The following is a 20435-nucleotide window of genomic DNA, read 5'->3' on the forward strand; positions in this document are numbered from 1 at the left end:
TGTGATGTCCAGAACCGGAGATGACTCAACAGCTGTGGCCATAACATTTGACTCCAAAATGACTGAACTGTCACTGACTGCGAGGCCAGTTAAGGAATCAGTTAAAATTTGTTCCACGTTTAGTCCAAATCTGGTTCAAACTCAAATTGCTTGATCATTGCCAAAATGAATTCTTTAAGGGCAGTTTAGGGGTCAAAATTCACCAACATACCAAGTTGTGTAGAACTCAGCAAAAGGACAACAAATAGACAAGCATATATGACCTTGACCCCAATGTCCGACCTTTGATGAATTTATTGTTGGCTGTGCAGTTCCAGAACCCATCTGCATATGTGTGTCAGGTTTGGTTCAGGAATTCACAAAACAAATATTTTGAAAGGTAATTCAGCCACAGATCAAGTTTGTTGGAAACTGGGTCAATGAACTGAGAAGAACAAGGACACAAATGGACAGACAGACAAACATTTCTCAAATTATAGCATTATTAAAGAATTAGTAGCCATATTCTATTTTACGATTTTGTTCTACAGTCGGTTCTTTATGTAAATTAAATAGAAATGGTAATGAGGGGAAATGAATTTACATGTACAAGTTTCTAATAATTATTTTTTTTTATGTGCTTTTGTGTAACACTTATCAAGCTTTATGTCAAGTATAGATCTGTGCCTGCAATATTAAAATGAAATGTTTCCGTATAAAATGAAATGCAGCAGTGTGGAAAAGATTTAGCTGAAATATTGATCATATCTTATTTGAAACATGACGTTTCCCTTTTCCAACAAAATACTATTTTGTTTTTTGTTTCATCGAAGAACGTAATCTGTCAAGTGAATAAATGAATGTGATTTCTGTGTAGCTATATATATATATATATATATATATATATATCCATCCATCCATTTTCTTCCGCTTTATCCGGAGTCGGGTCACGGGGGCAGCAGCTCAAGCAAAGCCGCCCAGACCTCCCGATCCACACACACCTCCCCCAGCTCCTCCGGGGGAACCCCAAGGCGTTCCCAAGCCAGCCGAGAGATGTAGTCCCTCCAGCATGTCCTGGGTCTTCCTCGGGGCCTCCTCACAATGGGACGTGCCCAGAACACCTCTCCAGCGAGGCGTCCAGGGGGCATCTGGAAAAGATGCCCAAGCCACCTCAACTGACTCCTTTCGACATGGAGGAGCAGCAGCTCGACTCTGAGCTCCTCCCGAGTGACCAAGCTCCTCACCCTATCTCTAAGGGAGCGCCCAGCCACCCTGCGGAGGAAACTCATCTCGGCCGCTTGTACTCGCGATCTCGTTCTTTCGGTCATGAGCCAAATCTCATGACCATAGGTGAGGATCGGAACGTAGATCGATCAGTAAATCGAGAGCTTTGCCCCCCTACTCAGCTCTCTCTTCACCACGACGGTCCGATACAGTGACCGCATCACTGCAGATGCTGCACCGATCCATCTATCAATCTCACGCTCCATCCGTCCCTCACTCGTGAACAAGACCCCGAGATACTTAAACTCCTCCACTTGAGGCAAGGACACTCCACCGACCTGAAGAGGGCAAAGCACCTTTTTCCGGTCGAGAACCATGGCCTCGGATTTGGAGGTGCTGATTTTCATCCCGGACGCTTCACACTCGGCTGCATATATATATATATATATATATATATATATATATATATATATATATATATATATATATATATATATATATATATATATATATGTGTGTGTGTGTGTGTGTGTGTGTGTGTGTGAGAGAGAGAGAGAGTAAAACTTAATCACCAGGTTTTATTAACAACTCAGAAGACCGCTACCGACCATAATAAATTAAGTAGGTTCATCACTAAAAATAAATATGAAGGTGAAAAGTGCCCACAGTTAAATTTATTTGTAAATCGTAGCTACTTATGAAAAGGATTTTCTTGAAATAACTGGTGTGGAGTTAGTGTGACATTAAAAACTCAACTTCCCATCAGCCCCACAGCTGACGGACGAAATAAAGATGCGCCTCTGAAACACTCCCTGACTGACCTGAGCGAAGTTTAGTGTTTGTCACTCACGCACGGAAGGCAACGTTGTAATTTCTACACACACACACACACATATATATATGGTGTGTCGAATTACTTTTACATTACTACAGCCTGCGTTACAAAATGTGAACTTTCAACAGGCTGATATATTTCAGCGGTGCTATAGGACGGGCTAACGTTTGCTAACAGTTAAGCTAGTTGGCAGAGACGCGGTAATGTTTTACACGCAGCTCCTCACAACGCTGCAGCGCACACGGTACGCTGTACACACCTGCATCCTAACTCAAACTGCTTTCCACAAGAGAGCCCAGGCTCCGTGGCCTCTTTTGGCATGTTTCACGCAGAGACAGCGGGGTATTTATGTGGATTTCTCGGCGAGAAACAAAAGCGGCGCAGAGCACAGGGGAGGTGGGCAGAAGTCAGTGTCCAGGTATGAAAGAAGAGCTCCAAAGCCTTCAGCTGGACAGAAAGGTGAGACAGGCACCACACAAACGGCAAGTATAATAAAGTGCAAAATAATTTGGTTGCTATTTCATAATCGTGACAATCCAAGATCACCTGAAATGCTCAAACCATATTTGTACTTTGATTGATTTATTTAGATTTTCTACATAAAACGTACAATAAAATGCAATGTACTAAAACATATGTTGGAGTTTTGAGGATAACACAAAAAAGTCAAGACTTATTTCCATTGTGGTCCTTTACATAAAGCAAATACAAAACAGATGACAGCGATTAGTAACATCTAGATACATTAAAAATAAATACACAATAAAAGAATGAAATAAATTACCAAAAAGACAAAAAACAAAAATACTGACGAAAACAGAGAAAGCAATTAAAATAACACAAATTTACACATGACTTTACAATGACTAGACTGGATTTCTAAAACACTATTAAGAAATGTCTGTTAAGAAACAGTTAAGATTATCACAAGCTTGAATACCAGATGGCAGTTGCACTAAAAGCACCAATATATTTAAAATATTTTTTACCAGTGTTAGTGGTGTACATTGGACTGAATAAAGATGAGTGACTAGATTGAGTTCTATTGTTATATACATCAGAGACATAACAAAAATAGCTCTGGAAATATTTGGGACAGTTACCATGAACAATTTGATGAACATTACGTAGATTAAGCTGAGTTGCACGTTTCTCTACAGGCAACCATTTAAGTTGAGCAAAGTGCGAGTAATCCAAATGAGTTCTGGCTGGAAGATGGAGTACAGTTCTCATAAGTAGTTTTGATATACAGTGAGGAAAATAAGTATTTGAACACCCTGCGATTTTGAAAGTTCTCCCACTTAGAAATCATGGAGGGGTCTGAAATTTTCATCTTAGGTGCATGTCCACTGTGAGGGACATAATCTAAAAAAAAAAAAACAGAAATCACAATGTGATTTTTTTTTTTTATTATTTATTTGTATGTTGCTGCTGCAAATAAGTATTTGAACACCTGTGAAAATCAATGTTAATATTTGGAACAGTAGTCTTTGTTTGCAATTACAGAGGTCAAACGTTTCCTGTAGTTTTTTTTCTACCAGGTTTGCACACACTGCAGCAGGGATTTTGGCCCACTCCTCCATACAGATCTTCTCTAGATCTTTCAGGTTTGGAGTTTCAGCTCCCTCCAAAGATTTTCTATTGAGTTCAGGTCTGGAGACTGGCCAGGCCACTCCAGGACCTTGAAATGCTTCTTACGGAGCCCCTCCTTAATTGCCCTGGCTGTGTGTTTGGGGTCATTGCCATGCTGGAAGACCCAACCATGACCCACCTTCAATGCTCTTACTGAGGGAAGGAGGTTGTTTGCCAAAATCTCGCAATACATGACCCCATCCATCCTCCCTTCAATATGGTGCAGTCGTCCTGTCCCCTTTGCAGAAGAGAACACCCAGAGTATGACGTTTCCACCCCCATGCTTCATGGGTGGGATGGTTTTCTTGGGGTTGTTCTCATCCTCTAAACATGGTAAGAGGAGTTGATTCCAAAAAGGTCTATTCTGGTCTCATCTGACCACATGACCTTCTCCCATGCCTCCTCTGGATCATCCAGATGGTCAGTGGTGAACTTCAAACGGGCCTGGACATGTGCTGGCTTGAGCAGGGGTTACCTTGCTGCCCTGCAGGATTTTAAACCATGACAGCATCATGTGTTACTAATGTAATCTTTGTGACTGTGGTCCCAGCTCTCTTCAGGTCATTCACCAGGTCCTCCTGTGTAGTTCTGAGCTTTCTCAGAATCATCCTTACCCCACAAAGTGAGATCTTGCATGGAATCCCAGACCGAGGGAGATTGTCAGTCATCTTGTGTTTCTTCCACTTTCTAATAAATAATCATAACAGCTGTTGTGTTCTACCAAGCTGCTTGCCTGTTGTCCTGTAGTCCAGTTTTGTCCCTGGTGTCCTTAGACAGCTCTTTGGTCTTGGTTATGGTGGACAGGTTGGAGTGTGATTGATTGAGTGTGTGAACAGGTGTCTTTTATACAGGTAATAAGTTCAAACAGGTGCAATTAATACAGGTAAAGAGTGCAGAATAAGAGGGCTTCTCAAAGAAAAATTAACAGGTCTGTGTGAGCCAGAATTCTTGCTGGTTGGTAGGGGTTCAAATACTTATTTGCAGCAGTAACCTACAAATAAATTATTAAAAATCATACATTGTGATTTCTGGAATTTTTTTTTTATTTTTATTTTTTAGATTATGTCTCTCACAGTGGACAAGCACCTAAGATGAAAATTTCAGACCCTCCATGATTTCTAAGTGGGAGAACTTGCAAAACCGCAGGGTGTTCAAATACTTATTTTCCTCACTGTACCTCTAGTTTGTTCTTGATAGCCTGTGAAAACTTGGTATACCATGAAGTACAAGCATAGTCTACATGACTCTGGACCAATGCTGCTGCAAGTAGTTTCATTGTATCCATATCTAAATAAAAACAGATAACAGATTCTTTGTCATTGTAATAGGTACAATGAAAGGTGAGGTGCAAAGATTTCAATGCAAATATAAACCAGAGTAAATCACGCACAGACTTGAAAGGTCTGGAGAAGAAAAGAAAAATAAACATAAAATTTAACTGAATGAAAGAGGTATGTCCAGAGGACAAATTAAAAAAGAAAAAATATAAGAACATACTAGCAAAAAAGAGACAGCATTGCATATAAAAATGAGAAAAGTATGACACTGGATATTTAAGTGGCCATGGATATTGCACATAAACAAGTATTGCACTTATCTTAAGTGTGGCATGTGACATGCCTATTTGATTCCAGTGGCATTCATAGCTCCAACAATAGTTGGGTAAAAACTGTTTTTCAATAAATTTGTTCTTGCTTTAACCCTCTTGGGCCGACGTCGTCGTATACAACAGCTGAGACCAAGCTTTACTAAACTATAAATAACTTTTTAATGATATGAGATAGAAACTTACTTTTTTTTTCTGAAAAGTTAACTCCACAGACTTTTGAGCCAGCCATCGTCCATCTTTGTACTTCTCATAGAAGCTGTGTGATGACGTGCCCAATGTGAGTGTACAATCAGAATTGGTTCACCGTCACATGGTTTTCCAAAATCCAATCGTAAGGCAGATTTACCTCATGTGATAAACCAAAGATCGTTTTTAGCAGTGATGTGTTACTAGTTGGCCCGTTTGAATAGCCATCTGGCTGCTTGCTCCAATGCACCCTGCGCCATTGCGCACAGCGATCAGTGAAAATGAGCAGAGGGAGCAGACGGAGGGCTTCTGATGACAGTCTCACGTGCTCAAACACAGTGTGTGTGAGTTTTAGAGATGCTTCACTCCTCATTACCTGTGAATGTTATCAAATAAGCCTGTGGCAAGCTCTGTCGCTCCGGCGTAAAGCACTGTTTACCATATCAATGGCACGACGGGGAGGGGCTGCTCGTCAGAGTGTAAATGGGTCAAAGTGTCAAAGATACTTTCAGAGCAGGACAGAACACTCCAAAACACAGTAGAAGTAGAAGTTTGTGATGTGACCTTTGTGTAATAGCAGACAGAAATTGCTTTGAGATGAAGACAAACAAAACGCATAGACCATCCATCCATCCATTTTCTTCCGCTTTATCCGGAGTCGGGTCGCGGGGGCAGCAGCTCAAGCAAAGCCGCCCAGACCTCCCGATCCACACACACCTCCCCCAGCTCCTCCGGGGGAACCCCAAGGCGTTCCCAAGCCAGCCGAGAGATGTAGTCCCTCCAGCGTGTCCTGGGTCTTCCCCGGGGCCTCCTCCCAATGGGACGTGTCCAGAACACCTCTTCAGCGAGGCGTCCAGGGGGCATCCGGAAAAGATGCCCGAGCCACCTCAACTGACTCCTTTCGATGTGGAGGAGCAGCTGCTCGATTCCGAGCTCCTCCCGAGTGACCGAGCTCCTCACCCTATCTCTAAGGGAGGGCCCAGCCACCCCGCGGAGGAAACTCATCTCGGCTGCTTGTACTCGCGATCTCGTTCTTTTGGTCATGAGCCAAATCTCATGACCATAGGTGAGGATCGGAACGTAGATCGATCGGTAAATCGAGAGCTTTGCCCCCCCTACTCAGCTCTCTCTTCACCACGACGGTCCGATACAGCAACTGCATCACTGCAGATGCTGCACCGATCCGTCTATCGATCTCACGCTCCATCTGTCCCTCACTCGTGAACAAGACCCCAAGATACTTAAACTCCTCCACTTGAGGCAAGGACACTCCACCGACCTGAAGAGGGCAAAGCACCTTTTTCCGGTCGAGAACCATGGCCTCGGATTTGGAGGTGCTGATTTTCATCCCGGACGCTTCACACTCGGCTGCAAACCGCCCCAGTGCACGCTGAAGGTCCTGATTTGACGAAGCCAACAGAACCACATCGTCCGCAAACAGCAGAGACGAGATTCTGTGGTTCCCAGACCAGACCCCCTCTCCACCCTGGCTGCGCCGAGAAATTCTGTCCATAAAAATAATGAACAGAACCGGTGACAAAGGGCAGCCCTGGCAGAGACCAACGTGCACTGGAAACAGGTTTGACTTCAAAGTGAACCAAGCTCCTGCTGCGGTCATACAGGGACTGGATAGCCCTTAGCAACGGACCCCGGACCCTGTACTCCCGGAGCACCCCCCACAGGGTGCCCAGAGGGACACGGTCGAACTCCTTCTCCAGATCCACAAAACACATGTGGACTGGTTGGGCGAACTCCCATGAACCCTTGAGCACCTGATGGAGCGTGTAGAGCTGGTCCAGTGTGCCGCGACCAGGACGAAAACCACACTGCTCCTCCTGAATGCGAGGTTCGACCATTGGTCGAATTCTCCTCTCCAGTACTCTGGAATCGCCCTTACCAGGGAGGCTGAGGAGTGTGATCCCCCTATAGTTGGAACACACCCTCCGGTCCCCCTTTTTAAACAGATGGACCACCACCCCGGTCTGCCAATCCAGAGGCACTGTCCCCGATTGCCACGCGATGTTGCAGAGGCGTGTCAGCCAAGACAGTCCCACAACATCCAGAGACTTAAGGTACTCAGGACGGATTTCATCCACCCCAGGAGCCTTGCCACCGAGGAGCTTTCTAACCACCTCGGTGACTTCGGCCTGGGTAATGCATGAGTCCGCCTCTGAGTCCCCAGTCTCTGCTTCCTCTTCGGAAGACGTGACGATGGGATTGAGGAGATCCTCGAAGTATTCCTTCCACCGCCCGACAACATCCCCAGTCAGGATCAACAGCTCCCCACCCGCACCGTAAGCAGTGCTGGTGGAGAGCTGCTTCTGCCTCCTGAGGCGCCGGACGGTTTACCAGAATCTCTTCGAGGCTGACCGATAGTCCTCCTCCATGGCCTCCCCGAACTCCTCCCAGACCTGAGTTTTTGCCTCTGCGACTGCACGGGCTGCGGCACGCTTGGCCTGCCGGTACCTGTCAGCTGCCTCCAGTGTCCCACCTACCAACAAAGATAAGTAGGACTCCTTCAGCTTGACGGCATCCCTTACTTCTGGTGTCCACCACCGGGGTCGGGGATTGCCGCCGCGACAGGCACCAGAGACCTTGTGACCACAGCTATGAGCGGCCGCATCAACAGTGGAGGTGGAGAACATGGTCCACTCGGACCCCATGTCTCCAACCTCCCCCGGGATCTGGGAGAAGCTCTCCCGGAGGTGGGAGTTGAAGACCTTGCTGACAGAGGGTTCCGCCAGTCGTTCCCAGCAGACCCTCACAATACGTTTGGGCCTGCCAGGTCTGACCGGCTTCCTCCACTCCCAGCGGATCCAACTCACCACCAGGTGGTGATCGGTCGACAGCTCTGCCCCTCTCTTCACTCAAGTGTCCAAGACACGTGGCCGAAGGTCAGATGATACGACTACAAAGTCAATTATCGACCTCTGGCTCAGGGTGTCCTGGTGCCACATGCACTTATGGACACCCTTGTGCTCAAACATGGTGTTTGTGATGGACAAACTGTGACTAGCACAGAAGTCCAACAACTGAACACCACTTGGGTTCAGATCGGGGAGGCCGTGCTTCCCAATCACCCCCCCCCAGGTCTCACTGTCGCTGCCCATGTGGGCGATGAAATCCCCCAGGAGAACAGTGGAGTCCCCAGTCGGAGCGCTATCTAGTACCCCTCCCCGGGACTCCAAGAAGGTCGGGTACTCTGCACTGCCGCTCGGCCCGTAGGCCGAGACAACGGTGAGAGATCTGTCCCCGACCCGAAGGTGTAGGGACGCGACCCTCTCATTCACTGGAGTAAACTCCAACACATGGCGACTGAGCTGGGGATTAATAAGCAATGCGACCCCAGCTCTCTGCCTCTCCCCGTGGGCAACGCCAGAAAAATGAAGCGTCCAGCCCATCTCCAGGAGTTGGGTACCAGAGCCCAAGCTGTGAGTGGAGGTGAGCCCGACTATCTCTAGTCGGTATCTCTCAACCTCCCGCACACGCTCAGGCTCCTTCCCCCCCAGCGAGGTGACATTTCACGTCCCAGCAGCGAGGGGCTGTGAGCATGGACCGGTCCTCCGGACCACCCGCCCTCAACCGCCACTCCCCCTCTACCTGTCACCTTATCGTGGTGGGGGAGTTTGCATACGGATGATCCTAGGAGCTATGTTGTCGGGGGGCTTTGTGCCCCTTGTAGGGTCTCCCAAGGCAAACAGGTCCTAGGTGACGGGTCAGACTAAGGGCAGTTCAGAACCTCCATGACCAGTAAAAAATCAAGGACCGAGACGTCACCCGGTATGGCGGAGCCGGGGCCCCTCCCTGGAGTCAGGCCTGGGGTTGTGGCTCACGCGCGAGCGCCTGGTGGTCAGGCCTTAGCCCAAGGGGCCCACCCGGGCTCAGCCCAAAAGAGCGACGTGGGCCCGCCCTCCTGTGGGTTTACCACCTGCAGAGGGGGCCATGGGGGTCGGGTGCAGAGAGGATTGGGTGGAGGATTGGGGTCGCATAGACCATTTTGTATATATTGTTCAAAATGTGCATTTGTGTTTGTTTGAACCTTTTTGTTGTACAGTCTTTCACACAAGAGCCCAAATTACCTTTATAAAGTGTCAAAACAGTTGTTTATTATAGTTTACTGTGTGTTTTGAATAAATGTGTGTGGAAAATTATTTTCCGCTTTACTTTTTTCTTTCTTATTTCTGATTGTAAACCTTTATTACACTTATAAAACACAACTATAGCATATATATTCTGAAAGTACAGGTTGTCTGGAAAAAAAAGAGACATAAAACTTAATTGTGGGATGCAGGGAGAGCTGTTAACAGCAATAATAAAACATTTATGCCAGGTTAGTGAACTGTCCAAAAAATGCCCTCGGACCCCAGAGGGTTAATGGCCCTGTTCCGTCTGGCTGGTGGCAGTAGCTCAAACAAAGAGTGGCCCGAGTGGGATGAGTTCTTTCGTATGGTGTTGGCTGTCCTGAGACAGCCAAGAAGGTACCCTAGTGTGGGTTGAGGGCACCCTCTGGAGCGCTTTCCTGTTTGCAGCTGGCAATCCACTTTGGATTTGGATTTACTAGCCAGAAATTTAATTCTTGAACTGACCTTCAGCAGATCCTGTTGCCATGTCCGAGGCTAAATGCGTTCACTTTCTCTCATGTGATTGATTGCATTGTGAAAATGGATTAATTGTGAATAATGAAGTAGCTGGTGAATACGAGCTATAGCTGTTATTACAATTAAATCTCAAAACACTTTGACGAATGTTGTCCATATATCTGTGAATGTGGTACTTCCCGTTTGGGCCACTAGGGGGTGAATCTTGGAAGCTGAATTCAATACAAAAAGTAGGTGGTTAGCAGCATGCAGCTGAGTTTTGAAGCATTTCTGTGAATCAGATGCATTAGACATATATACATGTATGGAGAAATTTGAGTTTACTGGAGATGCACTTTATTAATTACTTGCTGTTATTTTTTATTATTTAGATTTTGTTTTTGTTTCATTTTCATTATTATAACTATCAACTCAGACAACATTAAGGCTTAGTTGGAGCTACAGCTCTGACTTAGATGTTTCACATACCAACACTTCCTGTAAGCAGTGGGTAAGCCCTGTTCTGGCCATTTTGATTCCCTGCCCCTCACCAGTACCAATTAATCATTTTTGCCTTCAGCAGATGCTTTTTTACAGAGCAATTTACAAATCAGGAAAACAAAAATGAATAGCAGGTAGACCTAACTGCAAAGATCTGTTTATTTTTCAGAGCGTTTGTCAATAAAAGATTGTTAGCGATCAAGCCAGAGTCCTTTACGTACCTTTGATGATTCCACTATATGTCAGAAATTTCATTTCCCACTATTTGTTCAGGAACGAAATGACCATGGAATGAGGGTTAGAGCTTAGAGTCGTAGAGCACCAAAATGTACATGTTTGCGTAAGCATTTTGTCTGTGCAGTAATTGTTCACCTTCAAATCTTTTGCAGTGAAGGAAGCTGGCAGAGACTTCACGTATTTCATGGTTGTTCTCATTGGGCTTGGAGTGACAGGTGAAAACTCGATTAAACTGTCAAGCACAGTCAGATTTCTCATCTCATTTTAGGTTGAGTGCTAATTTAGTTGGGTACAACAATGTATTTGTGTGTTTTGTTAAGGTGGGTTGCTTTACGTGGTGTTCCATGAATTATTCTCATCCTCAAGTCCAAATAAAATCTACGGCAAAGCCTTTGATAAAGTCAGATTACACCCAGAGGTAAGAATGAGGTCACATCTCACCCCTAAAAGGATTCTGTGACACTGTATACTCACTTAGCACAAACTCAAATATTTACAGTAGATACACAGTGTGATTACTGCTCTATTGTATGTACTTCAGATCCATTCATGTTAATACTATGAAGTTGTGAGAATTTTGACATACAAGAATTTCACAAGGTCATCTGCTGTTAAAAATCAATAAATGAGAAAACAGCTCGTGCTTGCAATTAATTTTGAATAAACAGGTGATTGGAGCATTTGGGGAACCAATCAAGTGTTATGGTGAGACTACCCGTCGAGGGAGGCGGCAGCAAGTCAGGTGAGAACTTTTTATGTTTGATTAGAATGCTCTTACTTGTGAATAATAACTTGTTTGAAAACAGTTCTAGAAATTCCATCTGGTGGATAGAGTTGATCTTGGAAGATAATTAACAGTGAAACACTACTTCAAATGAAAATAAATCAATAAATGGAGCGTGGTTACAGGGATCAGTGCGCTCTGTCTTGCAGCAGACATCATTTCAGTTGTATGGCGTCTTTGAGTGGGTCAGTGATAAAATCAGTCAGGCAAAGTCCCTCTGTGTCCTCACACAGGCCAATGATCCTCAAATTGTTTTTGCATGGCCTCCCCTCCAAATCCTCACTCTTTTTGGCAACCTGCTTATGCCTGGTTCACATGGCAAGATTTTAATTATGGGTAGGTTTTCAGTACCTTAAACCCCACACATGGCGATTTAAAAAACAAACAAACAAAAAAAAAAACATAAATATAACAGTTTTGGTCGTACAGTGGTGCGTGGCTAGATGGCAAAGACCACACACCAATAGATTTCACTCATGAATATTACCAGGTTAGACAGGAAATCTTGCAAAAACCTCTTGAGATCAAATGTGACTTTGGAGTAGACAATTTTTGATTCCCCTGCATGCTTACATCACCTCACTTTCTGATTGGCTACATGTCACATTCAACAGGCTGCATGCTCGTTTGTGTGTGGGGCACGCCTCACACACTGGGATATCAGACCAAGATAATCCAACATGTTGAATATTCACGATTTGAGGTCTGAGCAGTCCTGACGTCCTTCAGAGCAGACTGGAGCACTCTTAACACAGCAGGAATATCTGATAAGATTATCTTTACAGCCGTCACGATAGTCTGGGCTTTCTTAAGATTGTCGGAGGGGGAAGATCTGGTCCGAAATCAGCATAATTATCTTAATATATGAACCAGGCATTAGTGAGGCTTTGTCGCTTGGTTTCCATGAATCCCCAGTTCTTTTTTCCAACTGTCACTCAGTGAGCTCCGTGACTGACACTAGGTCACCATGACTCTCAGTACTGATCAATTTCATATCTCAAACAAGTTGCTAAAGCATCAAATTTAGCACCAAGAGACACAGATATCATGTTTAAGTATTACCAGCTCAGATGTTCTGTCACAGCAAAATGAAGCAACAGCACTGAGCACTGCATTTAGTCAGGTGGCCAAATGATGAAATAAGGGCTATCCTAGCTTTTTGTTTACCACTTTTATCCGGAATCCTAAAAATGCCTTTTTTATATTAATTGATCCATCAGAGATACAATCTAACTGCAAGTCAACATGCACACTCATGCAAATAGTCTCAAAAACTAAAATTAAATAACAATTTTGAAAAGTCTAATTTTCTCAAAAAAATTGTAATAACTATTTATTTGGCTTGTAGCTGCCACTTTCTTGTCAGTTATTGATTATAGTGATCATGTTTATATGAATGCCGGAGCTTTAAGATTCATAACTGGCTGTAAACATCTCACTCACCACTATACTTTGTATTCTCTGGTCAACTGGTCATCGCTACCCATACGTAGACTTTGCATTGGTACAATTTAATTTACGAATCAATTCTTGGACTGTTGCCCTCACATATCTCCTCCACCATGTTCCGCAGACAGTGTGGTCACAACCTGCACTTCCAGGCCTTTGTTACTTTCAGTGTTCCTTCAGTATGTACAAAGTATGGCAAAAAGGCTTTTTCTTACTCTGCCCCTTCAACCTGGACCAGTCTTCAACAGGATCTGAAGTTATCCAGTTTGATTCCAGTGGGGGATTTCAAACTTATTTTAGGGCCCTTGAAAAATCCCTGGAAACTTGTTCCTGTTTTTAGTATTTTAATCTGCTTCCGTTTGGCACTTTGATGTCACTGTTTTATACTGATATTGCGTATTATATCTCTGTCTATCTGTAACTATTTCTTGTTTGTTTTATTGTATGTCTGACTGAAACAGGTCTCTCTTGAGAATGAGACTTTGTTTCTCAATGAGACTACCTGTATAAATAATGGCTCTTCTTCTTTCGGCTGCTCCCGTTAGGGGTTGCCACAGAAAAATAAAATAAACTTCTTCTGTGAAATGTAATAGATCCCTGTCAACCTACCAGAAATAAACCCAGAATGATCTGGTACAAATATGAACAAGTTTTGATTGAACGACGGAAAGAACAGAGAAAATATTTAAGAGTATGAGGGCTGTAATTCTGATTCCATTCACATATGGATGTGAATATTCTGAGTACAGAAAATGTAGATAGAAAATAGAGAAATGGAGTTGTCAGGTTGTCTGAAACATTTCAGGTGTCTGTTGCAGAAAAATGGTCCATTACAAAGCTGCCTTCATCCTCAGGCCTGTGGAAGTGTTAAATTAGAATTATGTTGCTGGATCTGGATGAAAAATAAAGCATTGATGCTTGTAGTTTATCCAGACATGGGATGTCCACGTGCCCGTGAGCCCTTTCACGGTGGAGCTGAAGCACCACTGTGCAGAGGGTTGTGGTATATAAAGTTAAAGTCATGAAGTTGTTTTTCTTTTGCAGTAAATTAAAGCTACAACCCCTGGCAATAATTATGGAATCACCGGCCTCGGAGGATGTTCATTCAGTTTTTTAATTTTGTAGAAAAAAAGCAGATCACAGACATGACACAAAACTAAAGTCATTTCAAATGGCAACTTTCTGGCTTTAAGAAACACTACAAGAAATCAGGAAAAAAAATTGTGGCAGTCAGTAATGGTTACTTTTTTAGACCAAGCAGAGGGAAAAAAATATGGAATCACTCAATTCTGAGGTATAAATTATGGAATCACCCTGTAAATTTTCATCCCCAAAACTAACACCTGCATCAAATCAGATCTGCTCGTTAGTCTGCATCTAAAAAGGAGTGATCACACCTTGGAGAGCTGTTGCACCAAGTGGACTGACATGAATCATGGCTCCAACACGAGAGATGTCAATTGAAACAAAGGAGAGGATTATCAAACTCTTAAAAGAGGGTAAATCATCACGCAATGTTGCAAAAGATGTTGGTTGTTCACAGTCAGCTGTGTCTAAACTCTGGACCAAATACAAACAACATGGGAAGATTTGTTAAAGGCAAACATACTAGTAGACCAAGGAAGACATCAAAGCGTCAAGACAGAAAACTTAAAGAAATGTCTCAAAAATCGAAAATGCACAACAAAACAAATGAGGAACGAATGGGAGGAAACTGGAGTCAACGTCTGTGACCGAACTGTAAGAAACCACCTAAAGGAAATGGGATTTACATATAGAAAGCTAAACGAAAGCCATCATTAACACCTAAACAGAAAAACAAGGTTACAATGGGCTAAGGAAAAGCAATCGTGGACTGTGGATGACTGGATGAAAGTCATATTCAGTGATGAATCTCGAATCTGCATTGGGCAAGGTGATGATGCTGGAACTTTTGTTTGGTGCCTTTCCAATGAGATTTATAAAGATGACTGCCTGAAGAGAACATGTAAATTTCCACAGTCATTGATGATATGGGGCTGCATGTCAGGTAAAGGCACTGGGGAGATGGCTGTCATTACATCATCAATAAATGCACAAGTTTACGTTGATATTTTGGACACTTTTCTTATCCCATCAATTGAAAGGATGTTTGGGGATGATGAAATCATTTTTCAAGATGATAATGCATCTTGCCATAGAGCAAAAACTGTGAAAACATTCCTTGCAAAAAGACACATAGGGTCAATGTCATGGCCTGCAAATAGTCCGGATCTTAATCCAATTGAAAATCTTTGGAAGTTGAAGAAAATGGTCCATGACAAGGCTCCAACCTGCAAAGCTGATCTGGCAACAGCAATCAGAGAAAGTTAGAGCCAGATTGATGAAGAGTACTGTTTGTCACTCATTAAGTCCATGCCTCAGAGACTGCAAGCTGTTATAAAAGCCAGAGGTGGTGCAACAAAATACTAGTGATGTGTTGGAGCGTTCTTTTGTTTTTCATGATTCCATAATTTTTTCCTCAGAATTGAGTGAGTCCATATTTTTTTTCCCTCTGCTTGGTCTAAAAAAGTAACCGTTACTGACTGCCACAATTTTTTTTTCCTGATTTCTTATAGTGTTTCTTAAGGCCAGAAAGTTGCCATTTGAAATGACTTAAGTTTTGTGTCATGTCTGTGATCTGCTTTTTTTCTACAAAATTAAACAACTGAATGAACATCCTCCGAGGCCGGTGATTCCATAATTTTTGCCAGGGGTTGTATACTGTTGGGTTTAAGGGTGTACAGTGCATCCAGAAAATACTCACTTTGTACTCGCTGCACTTTTTCCTCATTTTATGTTACAGCCTCATTCCAAAATGAATGATTTTATTTTTTCCTCAAAATTCTACTCAGTGCCCCAAAATGACAATGTGGAAAAGATTTTTTTTTTTTAGATTTTTGCACATTTTTGAAAAATTTAAAACTTAAGACATCCCATGTACGCACGTATTCACAGCCTTTGCCATGAAGCTCAAAACTGAGCTCAGGTGCATCCTGTTTCCACTGATCATCCTTACAATGTTTCTACAGTTTAATTGGAGTCCACCTGGGGTAAATTCAGTTGATGTCACATGATTTGGAAAGGTACACATCTGTCTACATATAAGGTCCCACAGTTGACAGTGCATGTCAGAGCACAAACCAAGCATGAAGTCAGAGGAATTCTCTGACTTCACCCTCATTTTTGTGAAATGTTTGTCGACCTCTGAGATAGGATCGTCTCGAGTCAGAAATCTGAGGAACGGTACAGAAACATTTCTGCTACTTTGAAGGTCCCAATGAACACAGTGGCCTCCATCCATAAATGGAAGATATTTGGATCCACCAGTAGCCTTACGAGAGCTGGCTGCCTCTCTAAACTGAGCAATTGGGGAGAAGGGCGTGAGTCAGGGTGGTGACCAAGAACCTGATGGTCACTCTGTCAACGCTCCAATATTCCTCTGTGGAGAGGAGAACCTTCCAGAAGTACAACCATCACTACAGCAATCCACCAATCAGGCCTGTATGGTAGAGTGGCCAGACGGAAGCCACTCCTTAGTAAAAGGCACATGGCAGCATGCCTCGAGTTTGCCAAAAGGCATGAGAAATAAAATTCTCTGGTCTGATCAGACAAAGATTGAACCCTTTGGTGTGAATGCCAGGCATCGTGTTTGGAGGAAGCTGGGCACCATCCCTACAGTGAAGCATGGTGGTGGCAGCATCATGCTGTGGGGATGTTTTTCAGCAGCAGGAACTGGGAGACTAGTTAAGACGGGGGGAAATATGAATGCAGCAATGTACAGAGACATCTTGGATTAAAAACCTGCTCCAGAGGGCTCTTTACCTCACACTGGGGTGACGGTTCATCTTTCAGCAGGGCAATGTCCCTCAGCACACAGCCAAGATATCAAAGGCGTGGCTTCAGGACAACTCTGTGAATGTCCTTGAGTGGCCCAGCCAGAGCCCAGACCTGAAACCAATTGAACATCTCTGGAGAGATCTGAAAATGGCTGTGCACCAACACTCCCCACCCAACTTGATGGAGCTTCAGAGGTGCTGCAAAGAGGAATGGGCAAAACTGCCCAAAGATAGGTGCGCCAAGCTTGTGGCATTATATTCAAAAAGACTTGAGGCTGGAAGTGCTGTCAAATGTGCATCAACAAAGGCTGTGACTACTTATGTACATGTGATTTCTTAGTTTTGTGTTTATTAATAAATTTGCAAAAAAAAGAAAACTTTTTCCATGTTGTCAATAAGGGGTGTTGTGAGTAGAATTATGAGTGGGGAAAAATTAATTTTGCTCCATTGGGAATAAGGCTGTAACATAACAAAATATGGAAAAAGTGAAGTGCTGTGATCACTTTCTGATGCACTGTAGCATTCATAACCATCTGTTCATTAATGTGTAATTACCTACAACAACAAACTGGTGTATTTTAATGAGCTTGAATAAGTCCTAAATATCTACAACGGATTGGACCTCGTCATGGAGGCCACCATGTTAATACTCGAGCCCAAAAGAGACATACGCACTCAGGCTTGAGCATTTTGCAGTGCGACTCAAGGAATGTAGAAAAAAAATAATAGGGGGAATCAGTGGTTGCTCCTCTACACACTGTCTGGTAGTTGCTAGTGCAGGCTAATATGTTTGAGCACCCTCAGTTTTGTGAAATGGAGGATCACGTATATTGCTTATCACAAGACATGGCAAGGGAGCATCCCTGTTGCTAAAGAAGTGAAAATGTGAGGTAAAACAATATCAAATGGTGATGGAATAATGGAGGCATCACCGCTAGATGGCAGTACATCCTGTATATTGTAGTTTTAAGGACCAACGTGTAAAGTTGTATTTTTGTGACATTTTTTTTACCTGTGTTTTAGTCATTTGGAGTACCTGAAGGACGGAGTGAAGCACATGAGACTTAGGTTTTACATTGAAGGCGCCGAACCAGGTCTCAAAGGAACTGTACATTCAGAATCAAAAGAGGTTGTTGTTCTTCTTGGTCTTTGTTAAAGTGCAACTTATGACACATCTTAACTGACTGTAAAAGCAGGATTTTTAATACATGAAAAATATTTGTATGCTGGAGTTCTGTATATTTATCTATCTGTCCATATATACAGATGTATGCAAAAGTTTGGGCACCCCTGATAATTTTCATGATTTTCCTTTATAAAATATTGATTGTCTGGATCAGAAATTTCAGTTAAATACATCATATAGCAGATGAACACACTATTTGAAAAGTGAAATGAAGTTTCTAGTATTTACAGAAAGTGTGCAATAATTATTTAAACAAAATTGGGCAGGTGCATAAATTTGTCATTTTATTGATTTGAATACATTTAGCACTAATTATTGGAACACAAAATTGGTTTGGTAAGCTCACTGACCCTTGACTTCCTTACACAGGTGAATCCAGTCATGAAAAAGGGTATTTAAGGTGGCCATTTGCAGATGTTTCCCTTCTTTGCATCTCTTCTAATGTGTGGCAACATGGGAGCCTGTAAACAACTCTCAAATGACGTAAAAACAAAGATTGTTCAACGTCATGGTTTAGGGGAAGGATACAAAAAGCTATCTCAGAGATTTCAGCTGTCAGTTTCCACTGTGAGGAACACAGTGAGGAAATGGAAGACCACAGGCACAGTACTACTTAAGGCCCGAAGTGGAAGGCCAAGAAAAATCTCAGATAAGCTGAAGCAAAGGATGCTGAGAACAGTCATAGTCAATCCACAGACCTGCTTCAAAGACCTACAACATGATCTTGCTGAAAATAGTGTCTCTGTGTATCGTTCAACTATACAGCGCACTTTGCACAAAGAGATGCTGTATGATGCTGTAATGCAGAGGAAGCCGTTTCTGTGTACACACCACAAACGGAGTCTTTTGAGGTATGATAAACCACATTTGGACAAGCCAGCTTCATTTTGGAATAAGATGCTGTGGACTGATGAAACTAAAATTGAGTTATTTGGACATAACAAGGGGGTATGCATGCCTGAAAAAGAACACAGCATTCCAAGAAATACACTTGCTACCTACAGTAAAATTTGAAGGTGGTTCCATCATGCTGTGGGGCTGTGTGGCCAGTGCAGGTACTGGGAATCTTGTTAAAGTTGATGGTCACATGGATTCCAGTCAGTATAAGCAGATTCTTGAGCGCAATGTTCAAGAATCAGTGACAAAGTTGAAATTGCACCCGGACTGGATCTTTCAACAAGACAACGACCCTAAACACTGCTCAAAATCTACTAAGGCATTCATTTAGAGGAACAAGTACAACATTCTGGAATGACCATCTCTGTCCCCAGACCTGAATATTATTGAAAATCTGTGGTGTGATTTTAAGTGGGCTGTCCTTGCTCGTAAACCAACAAACCTGACTGAACTGGAGATGCTCTGTAAATAAGAATGGTCCAAAATACCTTCAGTCAGAATCCAGATTCTCATTGGAAGCTATAGGAAGCTTTTTGAGGCTGTTATTTCTGCAAAAGGAGAATCTACTAAATATTGATGATTTTTTTTTTTTTTTTTTTCCCCTCCCCTGTTGGGGTGCCCAAATTTATGCACCTGCCTAATTTTAACGAATTATTGCACACTTTGTGTAAATCCCATAAACTTCATTTCACTTCTCAAATATAACTGTTTGTCTGCTATATGATATATTTAACTGGAATTACTGATCCAAACAACCAATGATTTATAAAGGAAATCATGGAAATCATTAGGGGTGCCCAAATTTTTACATACAGGTGTGTGTGTGTGTGTGTGTGTGTACACACACACACACACACACACACACACACACACACACACACAGGGTGTCCGAAAAAAGTGCCACAAAAATAAAGCCATAGAAAATCTATACATTTTTGGATACTGATATCTGTCATACGTCATCTTGTAGCATATCTCAGAAAATTTTATCTCTGGTGGTCATTTCTAATTTCACCCCAGTTTGTAAGAGTTTTGGCATTCACAAGCTGTACTCAGTATGTGCACCGCTCCTCTGGTTCGGCCAGCTCTCCCTCTGTTAACATTGTGAACAGTTCTGTCAGTTTGAAACTTCTTTACAATCCTCCATATTGTCTTTCTGTCTGGAGCTTTTCTAACTGCAAAATGACATTGGTGTTGTTGGGTTTGCATAATCAGTTTGGTCTCAAAGTAGAATTCCAGCAGTTTCCCTTTTTTGCTCAGTTATAAGCGGCATCCTCGTTGGATCAGTCTCCAACTACATCATAAGAAATTCCTCACATATCTCTTGATTTCTGAAGAAAAAAACAGAATTCAGAGTAACCGTTGTAGAATTAGTCAAATGATTTTGTGGCACTTTTTTGGGACGCCCTGTATTTGTATATGTATATACACAGTGAGGTAAATAAGCATTTGATCCACTGTCAATTTTGCAAGTTTTCCCAC

The 20435-nt window shown here is 42.9% G+C and overlaps 1 protein-coding gene across 4 annotated transcripts in view; it reads left to right on the top strand.

Moving 5' to 3' along the window:
- Positions 1 to 2015: 2015 nt before the first annotated feature.
- The window catches only part of timm21 (translocase of inner mitochondrial membrane 21), a 41102-nt gene continuing 22682 nt past the window's right edge, over positions 2016 to 20435 (top strand). The window contains exons 1-5 of one of the 4 annotated variants that reach the window (XM_034170478.1): positions 2016 to 2497; positions 10933 to 10995; positions 11101 to 11198; positions 11449 to 11522; positions 17894 to 17999. In XM_034170478.1, coding sequence (XP_034026369.1) covers positions 2242 to 2497; positions 10933 to 10995; positions 11101 to 11198; positions 11449 to 11522; positions 17894 to 17999 — 597 coding nt within the window. In that variant the 5' untranslated portion in view covers positions 2016 to 2241. Of the gene's footprint in view, positions 2498 to 10932; positions 10996 to 11100; positions 11199 to 11448; positions 11523 to 17891; positions 18000 to 20435 lie in introns of those variants that run through there. The other 3 variants (XM_034170470.1, XM_034170446.1, XM_034170462.1) reach the window with 3 other exon arrangements.

The sequence above is a fragment of the Thalassophryne amazonica genome, chromosome 1 (genome assembly GCF_902500255.1).
Source record: "Thalassophryne amazonica chromosome 1, fThaAma1.1, whole genome shotgun sequence".
Classification (NCBI taxonomy): domain Eukaryota; kingdom Metazoa; phylum Chordata; class Actinopteri; order Batrachoidiformes; family Batrachoididae; genus Thalassophryne; species Thalassophryne amazonica.